The sequence below is a fragment of the Sardina pilchardus genome, chromosome 5 (genome assembly GCF_963854185.1).
Source record: "Sardina pilchardus chromosome 5, fSarPil1.1, whole genome shotgun sequence".
Lineage (NCBI taxonomy): Eukaryota > Metazoa > Chordata > Actinopteri > Clupeiformes > Clupeidae > Sardina > Sardina pilchardus.
Genome location: NC_084998.1, coordinates 36,199,835 through 36,225,424, shown reverse-complemented (window position 1 = coordinate 36,225,424; position 25,590 = coordinate 36,199,835). Strand labels below are relative to the sequence as shown.

The following is a 25,590-nucleotide window of genomic DNA, read 5'->3' as shown; positions in this document are numbered from 1 at the left end:
TACTCAGCCTCTGTAGCACCTATGTACTCCAAACTTTCTAGTTATACACTTAACAGTATTCTGAAGACATTTACAGAGGGATTTGTTAATACATCATTCCTGGCCTGATTTATGTGACATTTTAATCAAAAAAGCATGGCAAATTTTTTTTTAAGGCTATGGACAGTATATTTGGATTTCCTAGGCAATGAAAGCAGATATCCTGAAATCCTTCTGTAATTTTATTGTAATCTTGTTTGTAAACAACATGAAAGAATAATTTTGCAAATGGCTTTATCATATCTTCAGATGTATCTACCGGAAATATATGCAAAATCAAGCATATTTAATGAGATAATGCCTAATTTGCATAATTAAACATACACATTTCAAAAACTTGTAATACATTTTTTCTCATAGTTGTGTAAGTAATCAACTGAGGAAGTTTCATGGTGATACCTATTATTTAAAAAATGTACCCTATTCACCTGTAGTGTCTCGCCTTAAACACGTCAGTGATGCATAGCCATAGCCCACTGAGCTTCAGCCTTAAAGGGATATTCCGCCATTTTTGGAAATACGCTCATTTTCCACCTCCCCTCGAGCAAAACAATCGATATTTACCTTGTTCTCGTTCATCCAGCCATTCTGTGAGTCTGGCGATACAACTTTTAGCTTCAGCCTAGCATAGATCATTGAATCGGATTAGACCATTAGCTTCTCGCCTGCTAGCTTCATGTTTAAAAGTGACTAAGATTTCTGGTAATTTTCCCATTTAAAACGTGTCTCCTCTCAAGTTAGAAAGTGCAATAAGACCAACTGAAAATGAAACCTGGCGTTTTTCTAGGCTGATTTGACATGGAACTACACTCTCATCTGGCGTAATAATCGAGGCAACTTGCAAACGTACCATAGGCGCAGTGATATTGTACGCAGCATCTGAAAATAGTCCCCATAGACAGCAAGCAGTAGTAGTGCCAGTAGTGTGCAAGTTGCCTTGATTATTACGCCAGATGAGAGTGTAGTTCCATGTCAAATCAGCCTAGAAAAACGGCAGGTTTCATTTTCAGTTGGTCTTATTGCACTTTCTAACTTGAGAGGAGACACGTTTTAAATGAGAAAATTACCAGAAATCTTAGTCACTTTTAAACATGAAGCTAGCAGGCGAGAAGCTAATGGTCTAATCCAATTCAATGATCTATGCTAGGCTGAAGCTAAAAGTTGTATCGCCAGACTCACAGAATGGCTGGATGAACGGGAACAAGGTAAATATCGATTGTTTTGCTCGAGGGGAGGTGGAAAATGAGCGTATTTCCAAAAATGGCGGAATATCCCTTTAACACCTAAGGGTTGCTGGTTCGATCCCCGACCTGTTCATGGCTGAAGTTCTTTTGAGCAAGGCATCAATAAAGTAGGCTATATTCTATTCTATTCTTTTCTATTCACACAACTACACGCACGCTGGCGAATTTGAACATTCTGAAACGCGCATATGCGATGAAACATGATTGCGCATTCTTCCACGAGTTGCCTAAAGTAAACAGCCAGCCTACAGATATGCAGGGGACAGAGAGAGGTGTGGGGGTGGGGAGGCAGTTAATTGTCCTCAATGCCGCGGTGATGTCTGTAGCCTAATAGCGTCTTTCCACTGGGCATTTTCGTAACGGTACGGTACGGCACGGTACGACTCTACCCTGTTTGGGAGCATTTCGACTGCGGATTAGCAGGTGGAGCCGTTACTATTTTTAGTACCTGTTTCAGAGGTGGGTCTAGTCGGGACTAGTCGATACTAAAATGTGACGTGAACAGTGCTGTCCACTGATTGGCCAGATAAATCACGTCATGCTCGCAAGGAAGGTCCGGGCAGGGTTGCCAATTCCGCTTATTATAAGCGACTTTGGGCTTGCTTTTTTGTAAAGTCGCTTGGAAAAATGAGAAGTCGCGGGTTGCGGGTTTTTGAGCTTGTTTTTCCGAGTTGTGACTTGTTTATAATTTGCTCCATACACCGTCTCCCTTTGCCCTGTATACAATCTTAATGCACCACATACATACAATTCCTATGCACCACGCACAAACACAAGCCTACACGCAGCTCTGGCAATGATCAAGTGATCTCGTAGCAGCCTTTTTAATAACTTACGGACGACCTGTCTCCGTCATTGACCATTTCAGAGGCCGTTTTTTTTTTTTTGGTCTTCGGTCGCTTGTTCTGGGCTTGTTTTCAGAGTCCAGGTAGCTTATTTGGCTAGCAAAGTCTGGCAACACTGGGCCCGGGATCTTGACCAGTGCCACCACCAGTTTTAGGCTATCTATGCACTGCTTGACTTGCTAGCTCGATGAGTTGCGATAAACAATAATAGTAACACAGGACACTCTCCACTCGTTCCGCTAGGACCATGCATTTAATTAGCCAACCTTTCACTGCCTTGCAATCAGTATTAAAACAGCTCTGCAAAGTTAAAACCAACTAGCTAAATGCTAATCGCGATTGGCATGCCATTTGAACTGCAGTTATAACGAGACCTAGCTGGACGCAGTTTGTTGCACAGATGGTCGATCATTTTAACGTCTAAACCGACGGTGTGCGGTGTCCTAAAATGGTCGCCTAGTGTAATTGTCAGTGCATGGATTTGTTAAGAAAATACCTTAATATCAGACAATGCTGCTGCCATGCAGTTACTGTCTGGTTACTAGCGAGCTAGCTAGCCTCCCAGCTAAGGTAACATTTTAAACGGAGAAGTGTAATGTCTGTGAAGTGACAATTACCTGAATAACATTATAGTGACGTTAGTTAAAGTGGGTAGTTTATACTCAAGTGAACTTGCAACAGTATATTCAGTTTAAGTGAAGTCCCTCAACTGTTAGTAGCACGTTGCTGTATTGCCATAGTATGCCATTCACTTGTTAGCTTTTTAAGCTAGCGTTTGCGAGCTAGTTCTAGCCAGCTCGGTTCACAGACTAATTAAATTATTCATTCCGTGTCCTATATAATGATTCATTGGTATCATGGATGATTTTAGACAGTAACATTGTAATCACAATTGTGTTTGTATGCTGTTACTGCTTATTAAGAGAGAAAGTTTCCTTAAAGAATTAGTCTGAGCTTTAAAAGATAGCCTACAGATAGAAGATAAGATATACAACTATGAATGTACGTAGGCATACGCGCCCTACGTACATAAATACTACGACGAATTTCAGCTGAAAATATGTTTTACACACGTAGGCCTGCCTAATAGAACAACGTCGCAACATTTTCAAAAGTTGCATTTTACCACAGTAAATCGCCTCCATAGACTATGCCATGTAAATGAAAAATAGTTATTAAAATAAATCACATATATATAATACATATTGCACATATATAAACTATATGTGTTATGGTAAAATATTATTCTCATGACCGACTGACAGGAAACCCTTGCGACATCTGCTGTGAGAAAAGAGAATAGCAACCTGGACAAACATGGCCGAAAGTGAGACAACATAGTGTTGTCACATAAGCGAGTGCAAAATAGCTCTAAACTAGCTTGTACCGGTGTGCTTTTGATCATGTAAAAATTCTGGTTGATAAAACACGCGTATTTAGGAAAAGTCGTGAACGTAGGGTCCTGGAATTTAATCGAGTGAATTTTTTATTTTTTTTGTAATCACTGCGGTCAAAAGACCGCAGCCCAGCAGTTCTAGGTATATCTAGGTCAAACCTACACGGCGCTTCTAGTAATACGCGTCAGCGGTCAAATGACCGGCACTCGGCGCTTCTAGTGTTAACTAGAAAAGCACTCAGAGAGCGCAGACCTCCGCCTGTTTTGTTCTTCCTAGGTTGTCATACATTTGAACCTTAAATATGTGACCATTCATAGCGAAATCAGTCGTTTTGCGCACAACGTTATTTTGAGAAAATCAACAATAACAAACTTCCGGGTTAAAATGTTGAATTTCACGTTTTCGCCTAATTCGACTGTATACAGTCTACAGTTTCATATCGTGAACGCATTTCACGGAAAAACATACGTTTTGACTGTTAAACCCGGCGAAGATTCAACACATTTGCTGCCATTCCCGTTGTGCACGCGCCGCTTAAAAAGGTGATTTCTCCTCTTCTGGCATATCGTGACAGGAGAACCATGTCAACTTTGGATGCTGTTATCTTAGCGATTGTTTGTGTAATACCCTCGATATACATATCGTTGGAAAGCTTAGTTTATGGCCGTTCACGTGAGCACAATAACTTAATTTAATTAATTTTACCGAAACGACTGGTTCCGCTTTACAGGGTCACATATTCAGATTGCCACCACGTGGCCATACTATGCCATTACACCACTAAGCGAAACACATAAACAGCTCCGGAATCCCGACGGAATTACGGATCACTCCCAAAATGTACTCGTTTCTTCCCTGGGTCATGCCTGACATTCGCTGAAAATTTCAGTGAAATCCATCAATTACTTTTAGAGTTATCTTGCTAACAGACAGACAAACAAACAGACAGACAGACAAACAAACAAACGCCGGTCCCCGATGAAAACATAACCTCCTTGGCGGAGGTAATGAAATACTATTCATTATTTAACAGTTATTACATATGCACTAATGCTTAGTAAGGATGTGAATACATGTTTTATAAACCACTTCCTAATACTATAATATATGATTAACTCAGGAGTTACAACCACTACACTACCCCTGCTACTATTCTGAAATAGACGGGATCTACTTTTAGTTGTTTTCAGAGGACTACTTTCCTGTTATGCGTATGACTACATTTGATGTAGCACTAAGCAGTGCATTGATACAATAGTTAGAGAGTAAAAGCATACAAGTAAATAATTGACTGACGTATACTGAAGTGAAGTTAGCCTAGTAAAAACACTGCCACTTTGTGGCCAGCCGTGGTGTACTGGTTTGGGCTTCGGGCTTGTAACCGGAGGGTTGCCGGTTCGATCCCCGACCAGTCCACCATGGCTGAAGTGCCCTTGAGCAAGGCACCTAACCCCTCACTGCTCCCCGAGCGCCGCTGGTTGGGCAGGCAGCAGAGAAACAAATTTCCCTCACGGGATCAAAAAAGTATATATTCTATTCTATTCTTTACTCTGGTGTTTATTGATTGTTTGTTGTGAAGTGAAAAACATAACATCCGCTCAGTTAAGGCAAGACACGGCAGGTGAAAATAATCCTTTTTTTCAGCCCCGGTCAATTTCGATATTTTGCGCTACTTTGCTTCCTTAGCATGTATTCTACCCTTGACTGGAGCTAAGAATGGTTTGTATATGAAATCTTTTATGACCAGATTTACCCCATCCAGCAGGTCTCAGGTCAGCCCTTTGCCTCTGATGAAAAATGTAGGCAAATTGGCAAAGTTTTGTAAAAGCACTCAGTATTACAATGTAACAACTATATGTAGGTACCCACAAATACATAATGCAAGTACAATGATAGTACCTGATAGTATATGTCGTTACACAGGTTGTACCACTGTACCTAATTAGGTAGGTACACTGTAACAGCGACACCCCAAACTAAAGTGTTACCAATAAAACTATGCAAGAGTGTCTTCTACTACACACTGTTAAGCATGTTATTAAATGCTGTGTTTTTAGCATAATTCCTAAATTAACTCTCATCTGTAAATCATGCACACAATTATAAATGTGTGTTCATAGCAAACACACGCATCTGTTTTATATTTCTGAATTTATAGCTACAATAGCAATGGGCAGTTAATCATGAATTACAGTACGAGAATTATAGGAGTAATACTTTACAAATGATGATCAAAGCATTTACTAATAGTTTGTAACAGGTTCATAATAGGGAGATGATTTCATTTATAAGTGGTTGTTTCATTATTTATATATAATTATTATTACATTATTTATGTATAAACCATGTATTTACAAACATTTGTTTCATTTACTATGAACAAACCATTCAGAACTTTGTGAAGAAATGCTTTACTGATAGTGAATTATGCATGAACAATAAATTACTAATGATGAAGAATAAGTAACAAATGCTTAATAAATGATGAATTGTGTGTAGTTATTATAAAGTGTTACCAATGCATCTATAACACTGTGTCCTAAGTGCAAGCGACGCGACCGAATGCGTGCAACAAAATCAGCTCCATCACTGTATTTTCAATTGGAATGTCCTGACTGAATGCGATGCAACTGAACGTGACAAGTTGCTTTGCTACGCAACTTCTTCAACCCTGTTTTGTCGCTCTGTCCGTTTCTATTTCAGTCGCGTCGCACCGCCTTCACATAAACTTTTTCATGACGTAACAAAGGTTAATTAAAGAATGTTAACAGATACAATGTGGACACAAACTATCTGGCGCAACGCGACAGTCGCGCAGTCGCTTACAATTAGGACACAGTGTAAGAGAATAATTCAAAGACAACAGAATCGCTAATTAGACCACCAGTTTTGCGTCTTTGTACTACATCAAAAGCAACCTTAACTTTCGTTGGCCTTTCGAACGTCTACTTTCACTTTCACGCCATCTGCTTAAACTTTCCTACTTGTTAGATTTGATAAATCTCCCATAGCCTACGTGCACAAGTAAGCCCAGTTTGAGTAGAACTACTGCTCTTCATTATCTTCCTGCTTGTTGACATTATGCATTGTATTATTTCACGATCGCTAAATGTTGGAATTCTTTTAAAGGAGAATTCCGGTGTGATATTGACTTAAAGTGTGTTGAAACATGATACCAAGTGTGAGCGTTTGTCTCAGAGCTGATCTCGACCTGCCCCCTGCACTCAGATTTAAAACGAGACATCAAGAACTTGAAAAAGCACTGGTGGTTTACTTACATGACTGTTTATTCAGGCAGGCTGAATAAACAGTCATGTAAGTAAACCACCAGTGCTTTTTCAAAGTTCTTGATGTCTAGGGTGACCAGACGTCCCGGTTTTCCTGGGACAGTCCCGATTTTGAATGGCGTGTCCTGAGTCCCGACAAAAGCTTGTCGGGACGCTAATATGTCCCTGTTTTCACCAACCATTGAAGTGTGGTTTTAATATAAACCCATGTAGAAACTAGCATAAAGCGTCCGACGTATGATTTGTGTGTGTATGTGTCTGATCGTGTGCCAGTCAATCGCAACAGTCTGCACAATCTTTGCAGTCAACGTTACATTGTTTCATTGCCTCGTTTTAATGGCTAGCAGGTTACGCTATGACAATGCTGAAGAGAAAGTCATCATTCTCAATAACCTATTAGTCCGTGAGCCAGAGGGGTTGGTCGTTACCAAAAAGGTGGCAAACCATACCTTTTCTGAAAGCCTGGAATCTTAGCTTTTCAATGATGTATAATGGCCATCTGACAAGAGTAGTTGTTTAGAGTTTTCACACATAGGGCCCCATCATGTCGACCGCGCAATGAGCTATAATTACTATTCTCTGCGAGCGCATCCTTCATTTTTCCAGCGCAAATGTACGTTCTCTAAATGGGAGATGATATTGCGCCTTAACGGGCGTGTCAGTGAAGAGAAGAGGTGTGATCCGGCGCAAAGCTCGCCAGTCGCTAATATATGGATGCAGAAAGTAAGTGCGCCACTGACCAGGAAAAACCTAGTCGGAAATCACTCGCGCATAGCTGAAAGGCTATTTTATGAGCGCATGAGGCTTGGGGATATGGAAGAGTGCACAGTGCGTGCACACACCCTACTTCTTTCATCAGCAGGAGCGCACAGCCCGAACATAATTAAATAATATTTGTCCGTTTCTCGGTTTTAGGTTCGTGTATTGGTCAGCAAAAAGTAGCATACATAGCATAACAACATCCACATGCAATAATACAACAATAACGTCTAACAGTGACCTGCTCATTTAGACAACATTACACAGCCCTATGGCTAAGTTACCTTCAGTTAGATTTGTTCTAGCATACCTTTAACGTCATTAAACAGCTGTAGCATTCTGACAACTGTCTACCTTGTTATTGCTCATCTGGAATAACTCCTCTAGCTGCCTCCATCCTCCATCCTTTCTGTTTTGTTTGTTTAAAAGAACTTGCGATATCCATGATGAGTAGGCTATTGAGTTAGTGAATTAGCTTCACATTGTGTGCTGATAGCGGAGTAAAAGAAAACAACAAGTAGCCTAGTTGCGCGCCTGCGTGCGTAATCTCTCCTGTTCAAACGAAATGTGTGCGCGTGGATATAGCTCTATAGCGCATTAAGTTAATTTTGATAACGTGTTTACTGACTTTTTCTTAAAATAGAAGATTGTAAATAGCCTGATGGCAGGCAGCTAATGGGATGCTGCGCATATAGAGCTCCACAGTCCCGCCCCTCCTCCGAGAGAGGTGCTTGCCCGGAAGTAAATTTCTCATTCATTTCTCCCATTGACTTCTGGAAAAATCTGTATATAAAGAGTTTTAGACCATGCCTTAGGCTAACCAGCTACGATGTGACTCATAAGCATATAACTTATAATTTCGAGTGAAAAAATGAACAGAAAATGTAAAAAAAGCGAAAGGTACAAGACTGTGTACATATCTTAAATTCCGAATTAGAAAACTCAAATCCCGTGATGCTTTGCAAACGTACACACATTTCCAACATTTGCAGCCTAACGATAGTTTAACATGGTTCCATATTAATCTAAGAAAAGAGGATGATTACTTCCTACCGTTTCCATTAAGTAAATTCAACCTTCAAGATGAGAAACCCGTTCTTTTTCGGAAGACCACACATCGGTCTTGACCATGTCTTGACAGCCCTGCAGCCATTTTAAGTTTTGAAGTTCCAGCGAGACGATAGGCGCGGGAAAAGTTGAGTAGAGTTTGTTTGGAATTGCCATGGCAACGGCGATCTCTACCAATCAAGGGCTCTGCTTTCACCAGTTTTACACCTTAGGGTGTTGGGTAGTGTAGTAATCTCTCGTTAAATCGTGAATAAAACATTGTTTTCTCAAAACAAGGTTGATGCCCCGTTAACTTTTGACATCTATATGAGCAGGTACAATCGCTTAGTCACATTGTAGCTGGTTTTAAGTCTACCATGGACGGTTACGATTTTATGGCTCCAGTTGTCAATGGAGAAATTGTATTGGATTTTTTCTTCCGGGCAAGGCTGTGGGCGGGACTGTGGAGCTCTATTGGGTGGGTACGGTATGGCATGCCAATTTGGTGTGAATACACACACACACAAGGGAAATGTAATAATGATAATGATCAATAGTGAGAACTGGCTTCTGGCTACTGCTGCGGCTGCTGCGCTCATTCTGAAATAATCTATTTAAGTCATAAGCCCCGAGAGACCGTAGGCAAGTGCCTAAAACCCCCCTTAGCCGTTCTAAAATCAGTGTAGCCTAAACTACGGACTCGAGTGGCTTATTGCTTTTCTAAAACGGTAACTATACGTCGATGTATTCATAGATAATCATTCTTCCGCCAATAAATATTTCCTCCATACTTCCTTGGTTGCAACATCGAGACGCAGCCACTTTAACTTTTGTGCAAGTTGTGGTAGTGCAGTTTGTGTTGGATTTTATAACAGCATCGAACACGATTCAGCCAATCATCATCAAGGACCGGAACTATCCGTGTTAGAAAATAATATTCACACATCATGTACATTATTTTCAGAATTTCCCAGCATAAAAGTTGGGAAGGCTTAGCCATTACGCGCCGCCCATGCCTCACGCACGAGCAAGTCGGTCTCTTCTGGAGTAGACGCCCAGGTAACTCCGCCATGATAATACCAACAGACCATTGAACAATGCGCCAGGCTTTTAAAGGGAATGAGAGTGTAAAATCTAATTGGTTTATTGCATGCTACGCCCAAAAGACACCCAGGACTAATTAACTCAATTAAGACAACCCCTTTTCACTTTGCGCCGAGCGCAATGTTCACTTTTCACGCAGTCATTATAGCCTTTTGCGCTAGGACCGCCCCCAAAGAAACTTGCGACAATGCCCATTTGATCCTGATAATAGAGCCCATACTAAGGTTGAGAAAATAATATGACTGTTTCGTTTTCAAAAAATGTTTTCATGCATAGGCTTTCTGGATAATAGGTGAGGAATGTTTAGGAGTCAGACAGTGCAGGACCTAATCTCTGACTGAAAGTGCACAGAATTTGTTCATCATATTTTTGTTTGTTTTGATGTAATGTTCGTAATTTTATGTTTTATTCTGTTCATTTTTTGTACTTATTTGTTTAGATAAATGTTCTTACTCTTTAATTAACGGTATTTTCGATAGTTTTGCGCTTTCCTTAGTCCTTATTTTGCTGTTTCAAGTTGGCTGTTGTCACCAGTGAAAGTCCTATGGCTCGAAGACCGCTGACGATTTTTGCCCTGGGCCTCTCACATCCTCCATCCGTGCGCTGCACCTCACCGTCTGATCAGGACAGCTGAGCTGAGGACCATATGGCTACCAACCGCGGGCGATCGACACCAACTGCGGGCGTTGCTGCCGCGACTGCCGATCGAGCTGCTGCCTGTCTGGATCGAGCAGCGCAAACGTTGGAGGCCAGGGACAACATGCTGCTGACCTGCAGGGTCGCTCTCGACTTCAGGCTGCTCGGTGCTTCTGCTGCTTGTGCCTCAGCTGGTGTTCTCCAGACGGCCTGCCTGCGCTCTGCCTAGCGAATTCCGCCGGGTTGGTCTGATCAGCTACGGGACTGTGCAACATCTATTGCCCTGGGACTTTTCTCGGCCGTCTACTGATGCAGTCGATTTGGACTAAGTTGGCGTGGACTTTTCTCATTTTGTTTGCTTTTATTATTTATTTATTTGATTTGTGTTTGTTTGTCTGTCTTATATCTTAATCCATGTTATTTTATTATATGTTAATTGTTGTTTGGTGTCTGTCTTTGTATGTCTTTGTATGTATGTCTTGGTGTCTGTCGGGTACGCAGGCGATTACGCCGCTCCGTCCGGCATCTTTTGTCTTGTGTCTTGTTATTTTGTAAATTTGTTTGTTCTTTGTTGCCACGGGTACGCTGGCGATTACGCCACTCCGTTCGGCACTGTCTGTGTATGGGTTCTGTGCACGTGAAATGCGCTATGTTTGTAGTGGTTGTCTAATGTGTCTTGATGTCTGTACAGGAACGCTGTGCGAATACGCCGCTCTGTCTGGCACCTGGCTATTTTGTGTCAGTTTAATTATTTGCTTTTTGTATCTTTTTCTTTTTCTTGTTTTATTATTTTGATTATTGTTGTTATATGTTTTGTGACTCAGGGCATTGCTGTAAAAGAGCTTGATGCTCAGTCAATTTTCCCTGAATAAAAAACGGTTGATGATGATGATGATTTGCACAGCAATATTTAATAAATGCTCTCGGGGGTGACATCCCCGAACCCCCAGTACCATTTGGGCTTAAGGACGGCTATGAAAAAAAAGTTTCACCTGTCACATGTTAGCGTTACATTTAATTACGCACTAAGTGTCCCGGTTTTAGTTCAGAGAAATCTGGTCACCCTATTGATGTCTCGTTTTAAATGTCAGGGCCCTCAGAAGTCTACCAATAAAGTGTGGAGCTACTTTGAGCCTCATAAATGGTGTAAAACAGTGATTTATTTGCATGGCTAACCTGATGTCGAGGCACTCCCATTGAAAACCTGTTGCTAGCATCGGCTAAGGAGTGGCAGCTTTCTGAGTGCAGGGGGCAGGTCGAGATCAGCTCTGAGACAAACACTCACACTCGGTGTCATGTTTCAACACACTTTAAGTCATTATCACACCGGAATTCTCCTTTAATGTTGTCATCAGTTAACTTCATTCAACTGCGCTTCTGATTGAAGTGTCGTTCAGTTGTTGTCCTTCGCTAATTGCGTTAGGGGACGGAGAACGGCGCAGATTACCCAACGAATTTTAGAATTGGTAAATAGGACGTAAACTGAAGTATCATAGCGTGTGCTTTCTGCGTGTTGGCCTTGGCGCAAATAACGTTACGTTCGCTAATCTACGTACATCTGACCCTCTGAGTTGACATGGTCAACACGAAATTGGAGGTGTAGGATCATTATGACACCCTCTGAATGCATGCCACATTTCACAGAATTCCATTCATGGGGGGCCATACAATATATGATACACATGGGAAATGTGTGTACGCCAGATATGAAGTTGCTGTGGAGAAACAAACTCCACAAGAAACTCACATGAAGAAATAAAAAAAATGCTCATAATCTAACTACAGTTAGGATGAAAACAAACTGAATGCCTGTATGAACAAAAGTAACACCAAGAAAAATCCAGCTTACTCTTTTGAGCACTAAGCTCCACTGGTTGGTACTTGACTGACTTATTGCCTCCTATCCTCTTCAAGCGAGCAAAGAAGGTCTGGGATTCCTTGTTGCAAGCTCCTGTTGGAGTGTCATGGACATCTGACTCTTCAAATACACTATCCTCCTCTGTTACAAACAGAAAACATACATGCATAAAAAATATAGTTATTGTTATTATATGATTCATTGAAAGACTTTATTGTTAATTTGCTATTCTCCTATTCTTTGTTTATTGGGGACCAAGCAGCGAAGCTGCGAGGCAACCCATAGTGATTCTACATATCTTTCTTATTATTAGAAGCAGCGGCTGGACCATAGAGCAAGGCCCTATTGTTTTTATACAGATTATTAGGGTCTCTTGTGGTTGACACATACATTCACAAAAATGGACCAGATTTGGTGTTGATGTGTGTTGTATTAATCTGAACAACTTTTACATTTACACTCTATAGTGAATATTAGAAGAATTTGAGTTATGTGAGATTTTCTGATTTTTGCACATCATGTATTTTGAAACACTTCTCCTAGACGGTTTATTGAAATCATGTCATAACAACAGGAAAATGATCTGATTGTGAACAGATTTTCGAATTTTGAAGTACAGTCAACTCCAAAAGTATTGGAACACATGCTTAAAGTTTAATATAAAATCATCTTTTGGAAATTGATCTTAATGCTTTAAATGAAAAAAAATAGGAAATATTCAACCTTTAATGACATCAATTTTCTTTGTGAATGGATAATGTATTGTAAATAAATAAATGTTTTCCTTAAAATATAGGGGGTCATAAGTATTGGAACGCTCATGTTAAATTCCCATAGAGGATTTTTATTTTTATTTTTAAAGGCCAGTTATTTCATGGATCCAGTACACACCAATCCCCTTGGCCTTTGGAATTAAAATATCCCCACATCAACAATATACATTCACCATACTAAGAGTTTGGCATGCTTAATGTCAGTTATTAGCTGTTAGCTGTTGAGCTCAATGCAATTCAAACCAGCGAATTAGCTAACAGCTAATAACTGACACTGAGCATGGAGCTCTGGACGCCCTGTAAAGGACGCTGTGGGAAGCTTGGATCAGCTTGGATTCTTTGGCCGCTCTGACGTAGTAGCATTCTATGTTCGTTGCTGGTCGTTTGGTCGCTGAACTGCGTCATAGCTCATTACCATAAAGTTAAACCATTTTCAACTTTCTCTAGTCGCTCAAGACGCCAAAAACGCGACGCCGACGGATTGGTCGCTGCTGGCAGCTGAGAGAAGCCGGCTTCCATTGAAAATGAATGAAGGAAGTTGGTGTTACAGGTAAAAAACAGTGAATATTTGGATGAAATCTAATGGAGTATCAGTTAGTGTGTTTGTAGTGACAGTCATATACACATTTTGGTTTTGGTGTCGATTGTGTCACTCAATAGCGCATTAATGATCGTGGTTGACACATAGTTTATTATAAATATTATGAGGCGAGTTTACGAATATTAATACGCATATGAACCCATGCTGCGATTTTGATTTCAACCATGTTAACAGAAAGTGAGTTATTTAGGTTTTTTGTCTCATTATCCGCTCCTTCCACAGCTACAGACGGCTTTTGCCCCTGTTTGTGTTACACACAGAGAAGCGCATTCTAGCACACGCACATTGACGCACATGCCAGCTTGCCACATACATACACACACACACCCTCCCACTTCCCCCATTTGTCTCTACCCCTCTCTCTCTTTCTCTCTCTCAGTGATGTCTCTCTTCTCCCCTGCTCATTCTCTTGCCACACAGACACACGCACACACACACACACACACACTCTCTCTCTCTCTCACCCCCCTCCCCCTCATTCTCTCTCCCTTCCTTGATCCACCTGAAAATGAATGGCCACAATTGTAATGAGTCGATCAAGAATGACAGTGTGATTCAAAGTAAAAGGTAAAGAAAAGATCGTATGTATAGTGATCTTAGTCATTTTTGTAATTGAATTGGGGACTGACTATCAAGTTCTCATCCTCATAAAACTGCTTGGTTGGAATGGCATGTAATAACCAGAATACAGTTAAGTCACACAATCATGATTTACTAACTAGAAATGCAATTCCAAGGAATTACCAGTGCATGAAAATGCAAAAAAATGTAGATAGAGAGTCCAGAATGAATTTAATCGAGTCAGTACCTTTCCGGAAATGTTAGTAAAGTGTTGTTGAAGCGTTGCGCTGCTGCCGCCGCGACATTTCCGGAAGGTACTGACTCGATTAAATTCATTCTGGACTCTCTATCCGACCACATAAAGACGTGGGGATACTTCGGTTTGGCTTTAGGGACCCTCTACTCACTACCACGTAAGTGTAGTGTTGTTTGGAACAGTAGAAGAGGTATAAAAATAGCGTTTTGTAGTGGCGAAAGGACCTGCCCCGGTCACTTCCAGGCTAACGAGTTTTGGCTAAAAACGGTGAACTCGAACTTTCTCAAAGTTGATTAGCTAACTTAGCTAATCCTTTTTAGCAGTTATGCTAAAAATGCTAACTATGCTAACAATGTTAACTATGCTAACCAGGTTGATTAGCTAACTTAGCTAATCATTTTTAGCAGTTATGCTAAAAATGCTAACAATGCTAACCATGCTAACTAGCTAACTTGCTACTGAGGACTTCTATTTTGAAACATTTGTTGATAGGGTATCCATGGCTGCCACTACCAGGAATAAGGAAGTTACTGTAGTAAAATCATGTTGGTTGCTATGGAAACGGTCATAAACGCTTAATTTTGATGGTTGCTATGTTGGTTGCTAGGTATTTGAAGGTCTCATGTAGTTGACTGGAGGCATAGTTGATGATAACTGACAGTTGGAATGGTTGAACAGTTAAATAGTTGAGTAGTTTCAATGGTTAAAGGTCCCAGAGAATGGAAATATTTTTTTTCTTGGTTTTCATGAATTATGAGAGGTTGTGCATAAACAAAGAGCTATCATGAACATGAGGCATGGTTGTGCCCTCCTTCATATGGAAATCTTGAACTTAGAAATAGACACTAAAAAACGGGCGATTCAGCAAAACTGCTTGCTTGTGATGTCAGACCTCGCAAAGCCATTGAAGTTCAATTGGGGTTGCCAAAGAGGGCGCCATTTAGTCAAACAGACCATTTCAATACCCAGCCTAAATATATGGTTTTAATTAGTCTTTTTTTAGTTTTTTAAATCAAAGTTGAATATATACTATTTTAACATCAGAGAACACAGTGCAATACTCAATTCATCCATTCTCTTGGACCTTTAAATTATTTAATAGTGTATTATTGCAGTGAGGACTTTTATTTTGAAACGGTTGTGGAAAGAGGAAACAGTTTAACAGGATATGTAGTCTTCACAGAGAGATTGTATGCTTAAAGCCTGAGAGAGAGAGAGGGCTGCTGCAGGTGGCTATGAACACCTGGGATAGGATTCTAATTGCTTAATGACCCGATCGTGATGTCATAGAGGCCAATGTTAAGTCTATGGGGAAATATTTAATAGTTTTTAATTTATAGTTTAAAAAGTATTAGAGTTACAAAGTTAACCCTATGAGCCCTAAGCTGTTTTAAGGGCATTTTCACTACCTCTAGTTAGAAGCATTTATCCTGGTCATTGTAAGTGCCATTCACACATGCTACATATTGTTTTTTTCAGCACAGTCTCTAGGCTATCCAAATCTGCCACAATATCATGTATAAATACTTGCATTGATTTGATTTAGATTTTTAAATAATAAAAATTTGAAAAGCGTGCTATACAAATTCTTACATTTTGACGTGTATCTCACCACAGCAAGTTGACAGCTCGACATGACTTGCATGGTTGTGTAGGCCTGACTGTCCTGAAAATGGCAATATAAGAACCATGGTGGAGGTATACTTTGGGGCTGAGCAATTTACAGAAATATGTGGTGTCTTCCAGAAATAAATGGCAATTTCTATTTAGTGATGAAAAAATGACTTTTTGCGCTCCATATTTGTGACACTAGCTGATCTGACAGGACTTGTTTGCGGTAGCACACATGACGTGCACAGATGATGATTCTCTATAATATTTGTTTTACTGCATTGCAATGAACAAAGTAAAGGCAAAAAGTGTTTATTTGTCAAACAAATTTGGATGCAATATTCTTGAATTGGAGTCTTGAGTCTTAAATTGGATACCATACAGGAGTTTGCTAGGATCTCAAAACCGTGTTATGAACGTGACTTGTCATAGAGAAACATGCTAACATTGGATTATGAACATAGGCTATTATGCCACACAAAAACACGAGGTAAGTGGAGCTAAATGAAGTTATTATTTTGCTGTCACTTCGTCTGTTTTATGGCCTAGAAGGTTGTGTTTGGTATCTGTGGATAGCTCTAGCTCTCCTCTTTCATCTGACATGCGTGCCATATCTTTTTGATCGCGGTTTCACGAGGAAATCAAACGAGAGTAAAGGTAGCCAAAGCTATATGACATTATTATTTGTTTGTAACTTCGTCTGATTTTATCATACGAAATGATCGATGTATTTGGTATCAATGCAAAGATCTGCTTCTCCTCTTTCATTTGATATGCGTGTCATGTCTGTGCGATGCGTGGTCCGCGAGTAATTCAAGCGAGAGTTCTGGATGCGCCGGTGAACGCAGAGCAATATAGACTGTAAATATGATATACTTTGATTTAACTTCATGATTTTATTTTATTTTCATACTTAATCGTACAGACAAGTGTTTAGTATCGTTGGAAAGCCCCGGTTCTGCTGTTTCCTGCAATATAAGTCTCATCTCGCTGTGACTAATAATAGCGGAGCAATGTAACAAAGAAAATGTGTGCGTTTTTTGACGCACTTTGCGTCCGTCGGGCTCATAGGGTTAAAAAATACATTCCGCTGATGTCCTAAGCAAGACCTTCGTAACACAGTTTGAATGAAGTTTCTATGTTAAACGGTTGAAGCTGAATTGCGTGCGTTAGAAGAAGAATAATAAAAAGTAGTAGAAGAAGCCTAGGAAGAACAGTACAGTGCATTTTCATGCACTGTAATAATAAGAAGAAGAAGCCTAGGAAGAACAGTACAGTGCATTTTCATGCACTGTAATTAAGTTTTGTTTGCATCAAGACACACATAGAGACAAACACAAACACACACACACACACACACACACACACACACACACACACACACACACACACACACACACACACACACACACACACACACACACACACACACACACACACACACACACACACACACACACACATATTAAATACAGCAACAGGTTTTGTGAATTCAATGACCTGAAGCAAATATATTCATATAAGCTTTAAAGATGCATGATTTATAGTACACTATCAACACACTGGTTATCATCTTAAATATAGATTACCAATCAGAACTGTATTTTGTATATTAATGGCTATTCAACAGAAAGTCTTGTTCATGATTAAACTGGAGACTGACAATGCAGACCCAATTCTCATCCTCACAAAACATGCTAGTCTTACATGTCACATATTAATATCCATGTCCACAACTGTCTCGAAATAACTACTCAACTATTTAAGTATTCAGCCATTTCAACTGTCAGTTGTTATTAATTATGACCCCTGCCAACTGTTTCCTCTGCCTACAACTGTTTCAAAATAAAGTCCTCAGTAATATAACTACATTGCATGTAAATGCAATGTACTGTTATCCCTGTTCTTCTTATTATCGGGCTAATTATTCTTCTTCAGACCTGAATGTTACATCTACTCACTAAGCTGTAACAGCTGTGAAAACATCTACCATGCCACAGCTGCTGTAAACCAGGACGTTATCGTCTTGTCTCCTGTTAGGCTACTCTTTATTTGATTTGTTTATATCGTTACAGTAACCGGTTTGCTCTTGGTAACGTTATCAACAGCTAAAGACAATCTAACCTAACATCAACACTGTATTTAGCTAACGACAAGCAAGTTAGCCATCTCGACAGAGCAGCCTACACGGCACCGATCTTCACCCAGCATTTTAAGTGAAGTCCAACCTGATAAGACATAGGCCTACTACCGTAGTTGCACCATTTAGGTTCAAGCCTTCTTCTCACAGTCGTTTCTAGTACAAACTGCATTGCTATCATTTTCACGTTTGTTTGTTAGCAAGCTAGTCGTTTCAGCTATAGGGACTTGCCAGCCAGGCGTTCATTTAAGCTTTCGGTATCATTCACAAATTAAAAACCTTTGTTAACAGCTTATTGTACATTCCTATTAGGACAATCACACACCTGGAAACACTTCGTAGAACATAGCTCATCCTGTAATATGTGTAGCCTACATAAAATATCATACTGTAAGCTAACGTTACATTTGCTAGATATCCTACCTGTTGCTGCATCATTGTTGAATGGCGTTGTTTGAGATTGTATTCCGTATTCCAGTGGTGTCTACATAGCCTATGGCCTACTTTTAACCTGCATTAGTGTAGATATGAAGGCTATGTAAGCTACCAGTCGTTTCACTGTAGGCTACTTAAGTCAGCTCTTGCAACTCGTTTGAAGTTGGCAACTTCATTTCAGTCTGTTAAATTCCAATAAATGAAGAGTTATTTTCCAAAATAGCCTATATCCACAATTTTGATGCATTTTCATAAATTACTTTTTAAATGTGACTTTCCAAGTAATTTCAGTGGAATTGTAATTGGGTAATTGTTATTTATCTATTCTTCTGTGTAGCCTAGTTGTCTTTTTAACTAGGCCTAATACAATGTTTTACACAGCCAGCAACCTTTTTGCATTTACATGCAATGGTAATTCCTTCCATGGAATTACATTTTCTAGTTTACTATTAAATATTAATTATTAAACTATTTAAAATACTCAACTATTTAACTGTTCAACCACTCCAACTGTCAGTTATCATCAACTGACTCCCGCCAACTGTTTCCTCCACTCACAACTGTTTCAAAATAAAAGTCCTCACTGCAATAATTCACTATTAAACAATTTAACCATTTAAACTACTCAACTATTTAACTGGTGAGCCATCCTACAACTGTTTCGAAATAAACGTCCTCACTAGCAAGTTAACTAGTTAACCCTATGAGCCCTAGGCTGTTTTGAGGGCATTTTCTTTACCTTTAGTTAGAAGCATTTATCCTGGTCGTTGTAAGTGACATTCACACATCCTACATATTGTTTTGTTTTTTTCAGCACAGTCTAGGCTACCCAGATCTGCCACAATATCATGTAGTAATACTTCCATTGATTTGATTTCGATTTTTAAATAATACAAATTCGTAAAGCATACTTTACAAATTCTTACATTTTGACGTGTATCTCACCACAGCAAGCTGACAGCTCGACATGATTTTCATGTTTATGTAGGCCTGACTGCTCTGAAAATGGCAATATAGAAACCATGGTGAAGTGATACTTTGGGGCTGAGCAATTTACAGAAATGTGTGGTGTGTGCCTTCCAGAAATAAATGTCAATTTTTATTTAGTGATGAAAAATGACTTTTTGACACTTTTTGTGCTCCATATTTGTGACACGAGCTGACTTGTTTGCACGGTAGCACACATTTTGGTAACACTTTACATTGCAGATCAGTAATACGTGGGTAATGTTATGGTAATATATATGCAATGTCATGGTAATAATATTTTTAAACCACATATTACAAATAATGAATGTGTAATTTCTAGACAATTACTGTGTAATTACCATACAACAACAATGCAAATAACTTGGGTAAAATAAAATGGTAACAACTGCTGTAAATATGTACCGAAGCAATAAATATTTAGGATTTACTTATTGTGACATAATGTTTCTGTAATTATACCAACATGATGGTGCTATGAAGGAATAAATTACATAGTAACTTCTAAGTGTTATGGCACAATTACACAGTGGTCAAAGTTTTTGCAGTAGTTAGTTTGATGGTAAAATGTGACCTGTTTGTTTGTACCTGTCTGGTATTATGATGAAAAAATAAGGTAATTTCATAATAACTATATGGTATCAGGGCTGTAAAATACTGTTTTGTCTTTTCGAAAGAATTTCAACAACTCCCCACCGTACAGAAAACCTTTCAAAAAGACAAAACAGTATTTTACAGCCCTGATACCATATAGTTATTGAGAATTTATCAATTTATTTCATCATAACAACAGATAACAGGTCACATATTATGTCACAATAAGTAAATCCTAAATATTTATTGCTTCGGTAAGTACATATTTACAGCAGTTATTACCATTTTATTTTACCCTTAAATCCAAGTTATTTGCATTGTTGTTGTTTGGTAATTGCACAGTAATTGTCTTAAAATTACACATTAATTATTTGCAATATGTGGTTTAAAAACATTATTACGGCCCCGGCAGTGGCGCAACTGGCTGGGGCACCTGCACCGTACGCCGGCGACCCGGGTTCGATTCCCGCCCCGTGGTCCTTTCCGGATCCCACCCCGACTCTCTCTCCCACTCACTTCCTGTCATTCTCTCTACTGTCCTGTCCATTCAAGGCATAAAAAAGCCCCCCAAAAAATAAATAAATAATAAAAACATTATTACCATGAAATTGCAAACATATTACCATAACATTACATTACAGATCGGTAATAAGTGGGTAAAGTGTTACCCATTGGCTACTATGCCACAAAAAAACCCCCACAAAAACATGGGGTAAGTGGAGCTAAATGAGGCTATTATTTTGCTGTCACTTCATCTGTTTTATGACCTAGAAGGTTGCATTTGGTATCTGTGGATAGCTCTGTGTCTCCTCTTTCATCTGACATTATGTGCCATATCTATCTGATATGGCACACGAGTGATTTACGAGTAAATCAAACGAGAGTAACGGTAGCCTAAGCTATATTACATTATTATTTTTTTGTCACTTTGTCTGTTTTCATAACACAGAAGATCAATGTATTTGATATCAATGGAAAGCTCTGTTTCTCCTCTTTCATCTGATATGCGTGCCATGTCTGTACGATCCTGGATTCACAAGTAATTCAAGCGAGAGTAATAGATGCGTGGTTGAACGCAGAGCAGTAGACCAGTGTTTTTCAACCTTTTTTCAGTCACGGCACCCACATGAATGAAACATCTCAAGGCACCCCAAACTTTTTTATTATCAGGATACACACCGTCTCTGGATGTACAGATGGTACGGGTTGAGAATGCTCCTTTCTTTGTCGCACATCGGGAATCCCGAAGGTTCGGGACTTTGTAATTAAAACTGCAACCGCAGGGGGCAACATAAGACCGCCCTAATAACATGCAGGTTCGTCTTATGCTGGAAAAACACTCCGGTCAATGGAGAGGGAGAGAAATGCTTATTAGTAGGGGTGCTCCAACATGGGTACCTAACGATTCGATTCGATTTCGATTATGGGATTTTCGATTCTTCGATTCTGCGATTATAACGATTGTCGATTCGATTCGATTATTGGTGCCACGATTCTTCGATTATTGCTATTTTTAATGCATTTTTCTATATTAAGATTGATTTTGTCTTCATCTGTTGCTACATTTTTGTGATGTGTTATGGTTTGTATAATAGTATTGTTTTGTTATAATTTGTCCATTGATAGAATTTGACATTTATTTTGCTATTGTCCTTAAATTTAGCCATACCATGCTTTAGTTATTATTATTATATATAATTAACTGAGTGACTTATTTGATTGCTATTCTCATTTCACTGTTTTATTTCTCATTAGGTTAATGCTTAAAATTATTGTTTTATTGATAATATTGCTATTCTCCCTATTTTGTAATTGTTCACTGTTAATTTAATTTGTATTGTTATTTATTTGTATTTATACAACAGTTAGGTCCGGTCGAACGATTTAGCAATATCTGATTGGACGAGACGCGTTCTATCAGTGGTGATATTAACCGATATCACCACTGGTGACTCTTCACAGCTAATAATCACTCCGCGACGTTGATTCTTCGCTTTGATTTAACCAGAGACGGCATTCCATGTTCTTTGACTTAGCAGTTGCATAGCAACCACAAGCGTTCTGAGCTAGGCCTACTTCGCATAGCGGAGGAACTGGGCTAAATAAAACGATGGCAAATAATAATTATCCTTCCTAAAAATGCACTCGGGTATCTTTTTTTTGTTGGCAATGGAACTGTTGTATAAAAGCATTATCGCACTCGTGGTCGTGGTGTTGTTGGCCAATATCGCCACGGCTGTTGTTACCTACGGCACTCAGCCTTCGGCTTCGTGCCTGCGGCGAACCACAGCCGTGGCGATATTGGCCAACAACACCACTCCCACTCGTGCGATAATGCTTAAGTCACTTTGGACAAAGGCGTCTGCTAAATAACCATAACCATAACCATAACATTTGTAAATAACTAGCCTATCCGTATCAATTAACTCGGTTCCTCTATAACTACACTCAATAAGTAAATAACAAGGTTTTTTGAACATTTGAAATATTTTATTTTATGACGGTTATGTTAACATTCGCCTTGACATTAAATTGACATATTGAAGGTTGGCTGGATAGAGTACTAGACTATGGCTAGATCAGCTAATTTATTTAAGAAAACGTGTTCATTCATAAATAAACAAGGATCCAATATTCCGACAAGCATGTTTAAAGGCTGGGCAGAAAGATTATATCAATAAAACGGTTTCAAGACCCAATTTAGGCTACAGAGCCATAAAAAGAACCTCTGCTGTACAGCCAACAAGGCAAGAACGAGTGACTGACTGAACGAGAGACCTGCACCTTGCCTGCCGCAAGGTAGTGAGCTTACAAACGAAAGCAGCAAGCTACGAACGAGGAGAAATGCTGAACGAGATGAACGTTAGCTTGGTTTAAACTTTTTTCATTAGTCTCATGTTTTGACATGCACGTGGTCACTGACTGTTGATTAAAAGTGCACATAATGTTGCAGCTACTTGTATGGTTTTGAACTACCATGGCCATGTACAATCCACAACTACTAGCTAGCCTAGCCAACAAGTTTCTGCCACTCGCGAAGTAAATTTGTTTTCTTTCATGGAAACGGTTGCTATGCATTCCTGCCTCTCATTGGCTTATTCGATGAGAACGTCTTAGAATCAGTACAGATAACATTTATGATTGGTTTGGCCCACTGATCTATAAAGAATACCTTATTAGTAGTATTCTTTATAGATCAGTGGTTTGGCCCAGTATTCACAGCAGCAGTCGGCAGCAGTAGTGTGAAGTGCTCTGTTTGTTGTGGTCCCACTCAAACACGCGCGTTAAGGTTCTGGTTACATGTTTTTTGTTCCGGTCTTGCGGCAATACATCAAAGTGAATTTAATTTAATTTATTTATTTATTTTAAGCATCGACATTAATTAATCGATGCCAAATCGTCACGTGCCGCATCGCGATGCATCGCCAAATCGATGAATTGCACCCACCCCTACTTATTAGGCCTACCTTCTTTCAATGAATCAGCAGTGTCTGCCCAACTTATCACGGATATGCTTCATAAGTCACAAAAACGAACACAATGTTTAGGACAATTAGCTAAACGGGGATGCCTTTGCTAGCCAAAAAGTAGGCTAGTTATTTTGTACATTTCCATTATGTTAACTTTCTAAAGCATGCAGTTTAAGAAGGCTTGTGCGTGTTACATAAAAAGTGCAAGTTACATTTAACCCCGTGCTCTGCTGCGCTGTGAAATCGGTTACAGCATTGCTGGGACATTCTAAAACTCTTAACATGAAAAAGCTTAGCGTGAAAATTAAGATAACGTCCATAATGATTGGAATTTGGATTCGATATTTTGAGAGTTTTATGCGCTTATGAGAAGTAATATAAGAGAGAAATGTGATCATTGGTCGTTGTTTTCCAAACTTATTCCACGTTAAGCCTTTTTGTATGAAAAGAAGAGGATGCCGGTGCAACGAAGACGTCTTCTTTTGTATTTATTTAAAAGGTGCAAAACATTAACGTTTCGACATTATACATAAGTTGTTCATCATAGTTGTATACTTTTGTCCTGGCCTGGTTGCACCAGATTGTCGCACAACAGAAGCGCGGAGAACTTTCCTTTAGCCTATGCTTATGTCAGATAACGTCCATGGAGTTTGGGTCCGAGTTTTTGATAGTTTGATGTGCTTATCAGAAGTAATATGAGAAAGAAATTTGGTGATCAATGATCGTTGTTTAATTGCATTAAACCACAGTAAGCTTTTTAATTTCAATGGGCCAGAAACGCTTCATGACATAGGCCTATAACATCCATAACAATTTGAGTTTGGGTTCGATACATTTAGCCTATAGTTTAAAGTGATTATGATGAGCAATATGAGAGAGAATTTGGTGGACATCGTTGTTCAGATACATTAAACCAAAGCCTTTTTCTCGCCATAGGCGCCAATGAAGAAGACAACGTAACCTAAATGTGAGATATCTTCTATAATCGTTGGATTACGGTTTCGTTTTTTTGACAGGTTTAAGTGTCCATGACAATATATGGTCATGAGAAATTTGGTGATGATTGACCGTTGTTTTCCGCCCTTAAGCCATGTTAAGCGTTTTAGAATGTCCCGCATATAGGGCATGACTTGACGTTTCATAGCTCAATCTAGCTCACGTTCAGAATGATAAATTCGAAATGTTGCGTGGGAATGAGCATATGCTGTTGTGTGGTCGTGTCTTAAACGAGGGCCTTTTTACCCGTGTTGCCTTTTTAGCGTGTGCCTTAAAGCCTAGATGAAGATGTTGAAGTTGGTGCGTTATAATAAAAAGTTTGGGTTAGGCTTTCACTATCCTTTCACCCTGAGCAGTGGCATAGACTTTGTGTTGAAACATTTACTTTTGTACCACTTCATCCCAGTTGTTGTACCAACTTTCAGTCTCCATTGGATTCGGACAAAGACGCTTAAAGACGGTATAGGCCTATAGACGCAGCACTTCAGGCTACAGTAGCCTACATAACACTATCTATTGTAACAGCTTCATGAAGAGCAATTGTCTTAAAGGGATAATCCGGAGTGAAATGCACTTTAGATCAATTTTTCGGACTATTGGGGGTACATACGTTGAGTTGACACCAAAATCATGTCATTCGGATGTATTTTGAGAAAGTTCGAGCTCACCGTTTTTAGCCAAAACTCGTTAGCCTGGAAGTGACCGGGGCGTGTCCTTTCGCCGCTACAAAACGCTATTTTTATACCTCTTCTACTGTTCCAAACAACACTACACTTACGTGGTAGTGAGTAGAGGGTCCCTAAAGCCAAACCGAAGTATCCCCACGTCTTTATGTGGTCGGATAGAGAGTCCAGAATGAATTTAATCGAGTCAGTACCTTCCGGAAATGTCACTGCGGCAGCTGCGCAACGCTTCAACAACACTTTACTAACATTTCCGGAAAGGTACTG

At 39.5% G+C, this 25,590-nt stretch overlaps 1 protein-coding gene across 1 annotated transcript in view; it reads right to left on the bottom strand.

Annotated features, from left to right (window-relative positions):
* The window catches only part of LOC134079716 (protein unc-79 homolog), a 229,186-nt gene that overhangs the window by 47,833 nt on the left and 155,763 nt on the right, over window positions 1-25,590 (bottom strand). Inside the window, exon 30 of the mRNA XM_062535794.1 lies at window positions 12,208-12,357. Coding sequence (XP_062391778.1) covers window positions 12,208-12,357 — 150 coding nt within the window. The remainder of the gene's footprint in view (window positions 1-12,207; window positions 12,358-25,590) is intronic.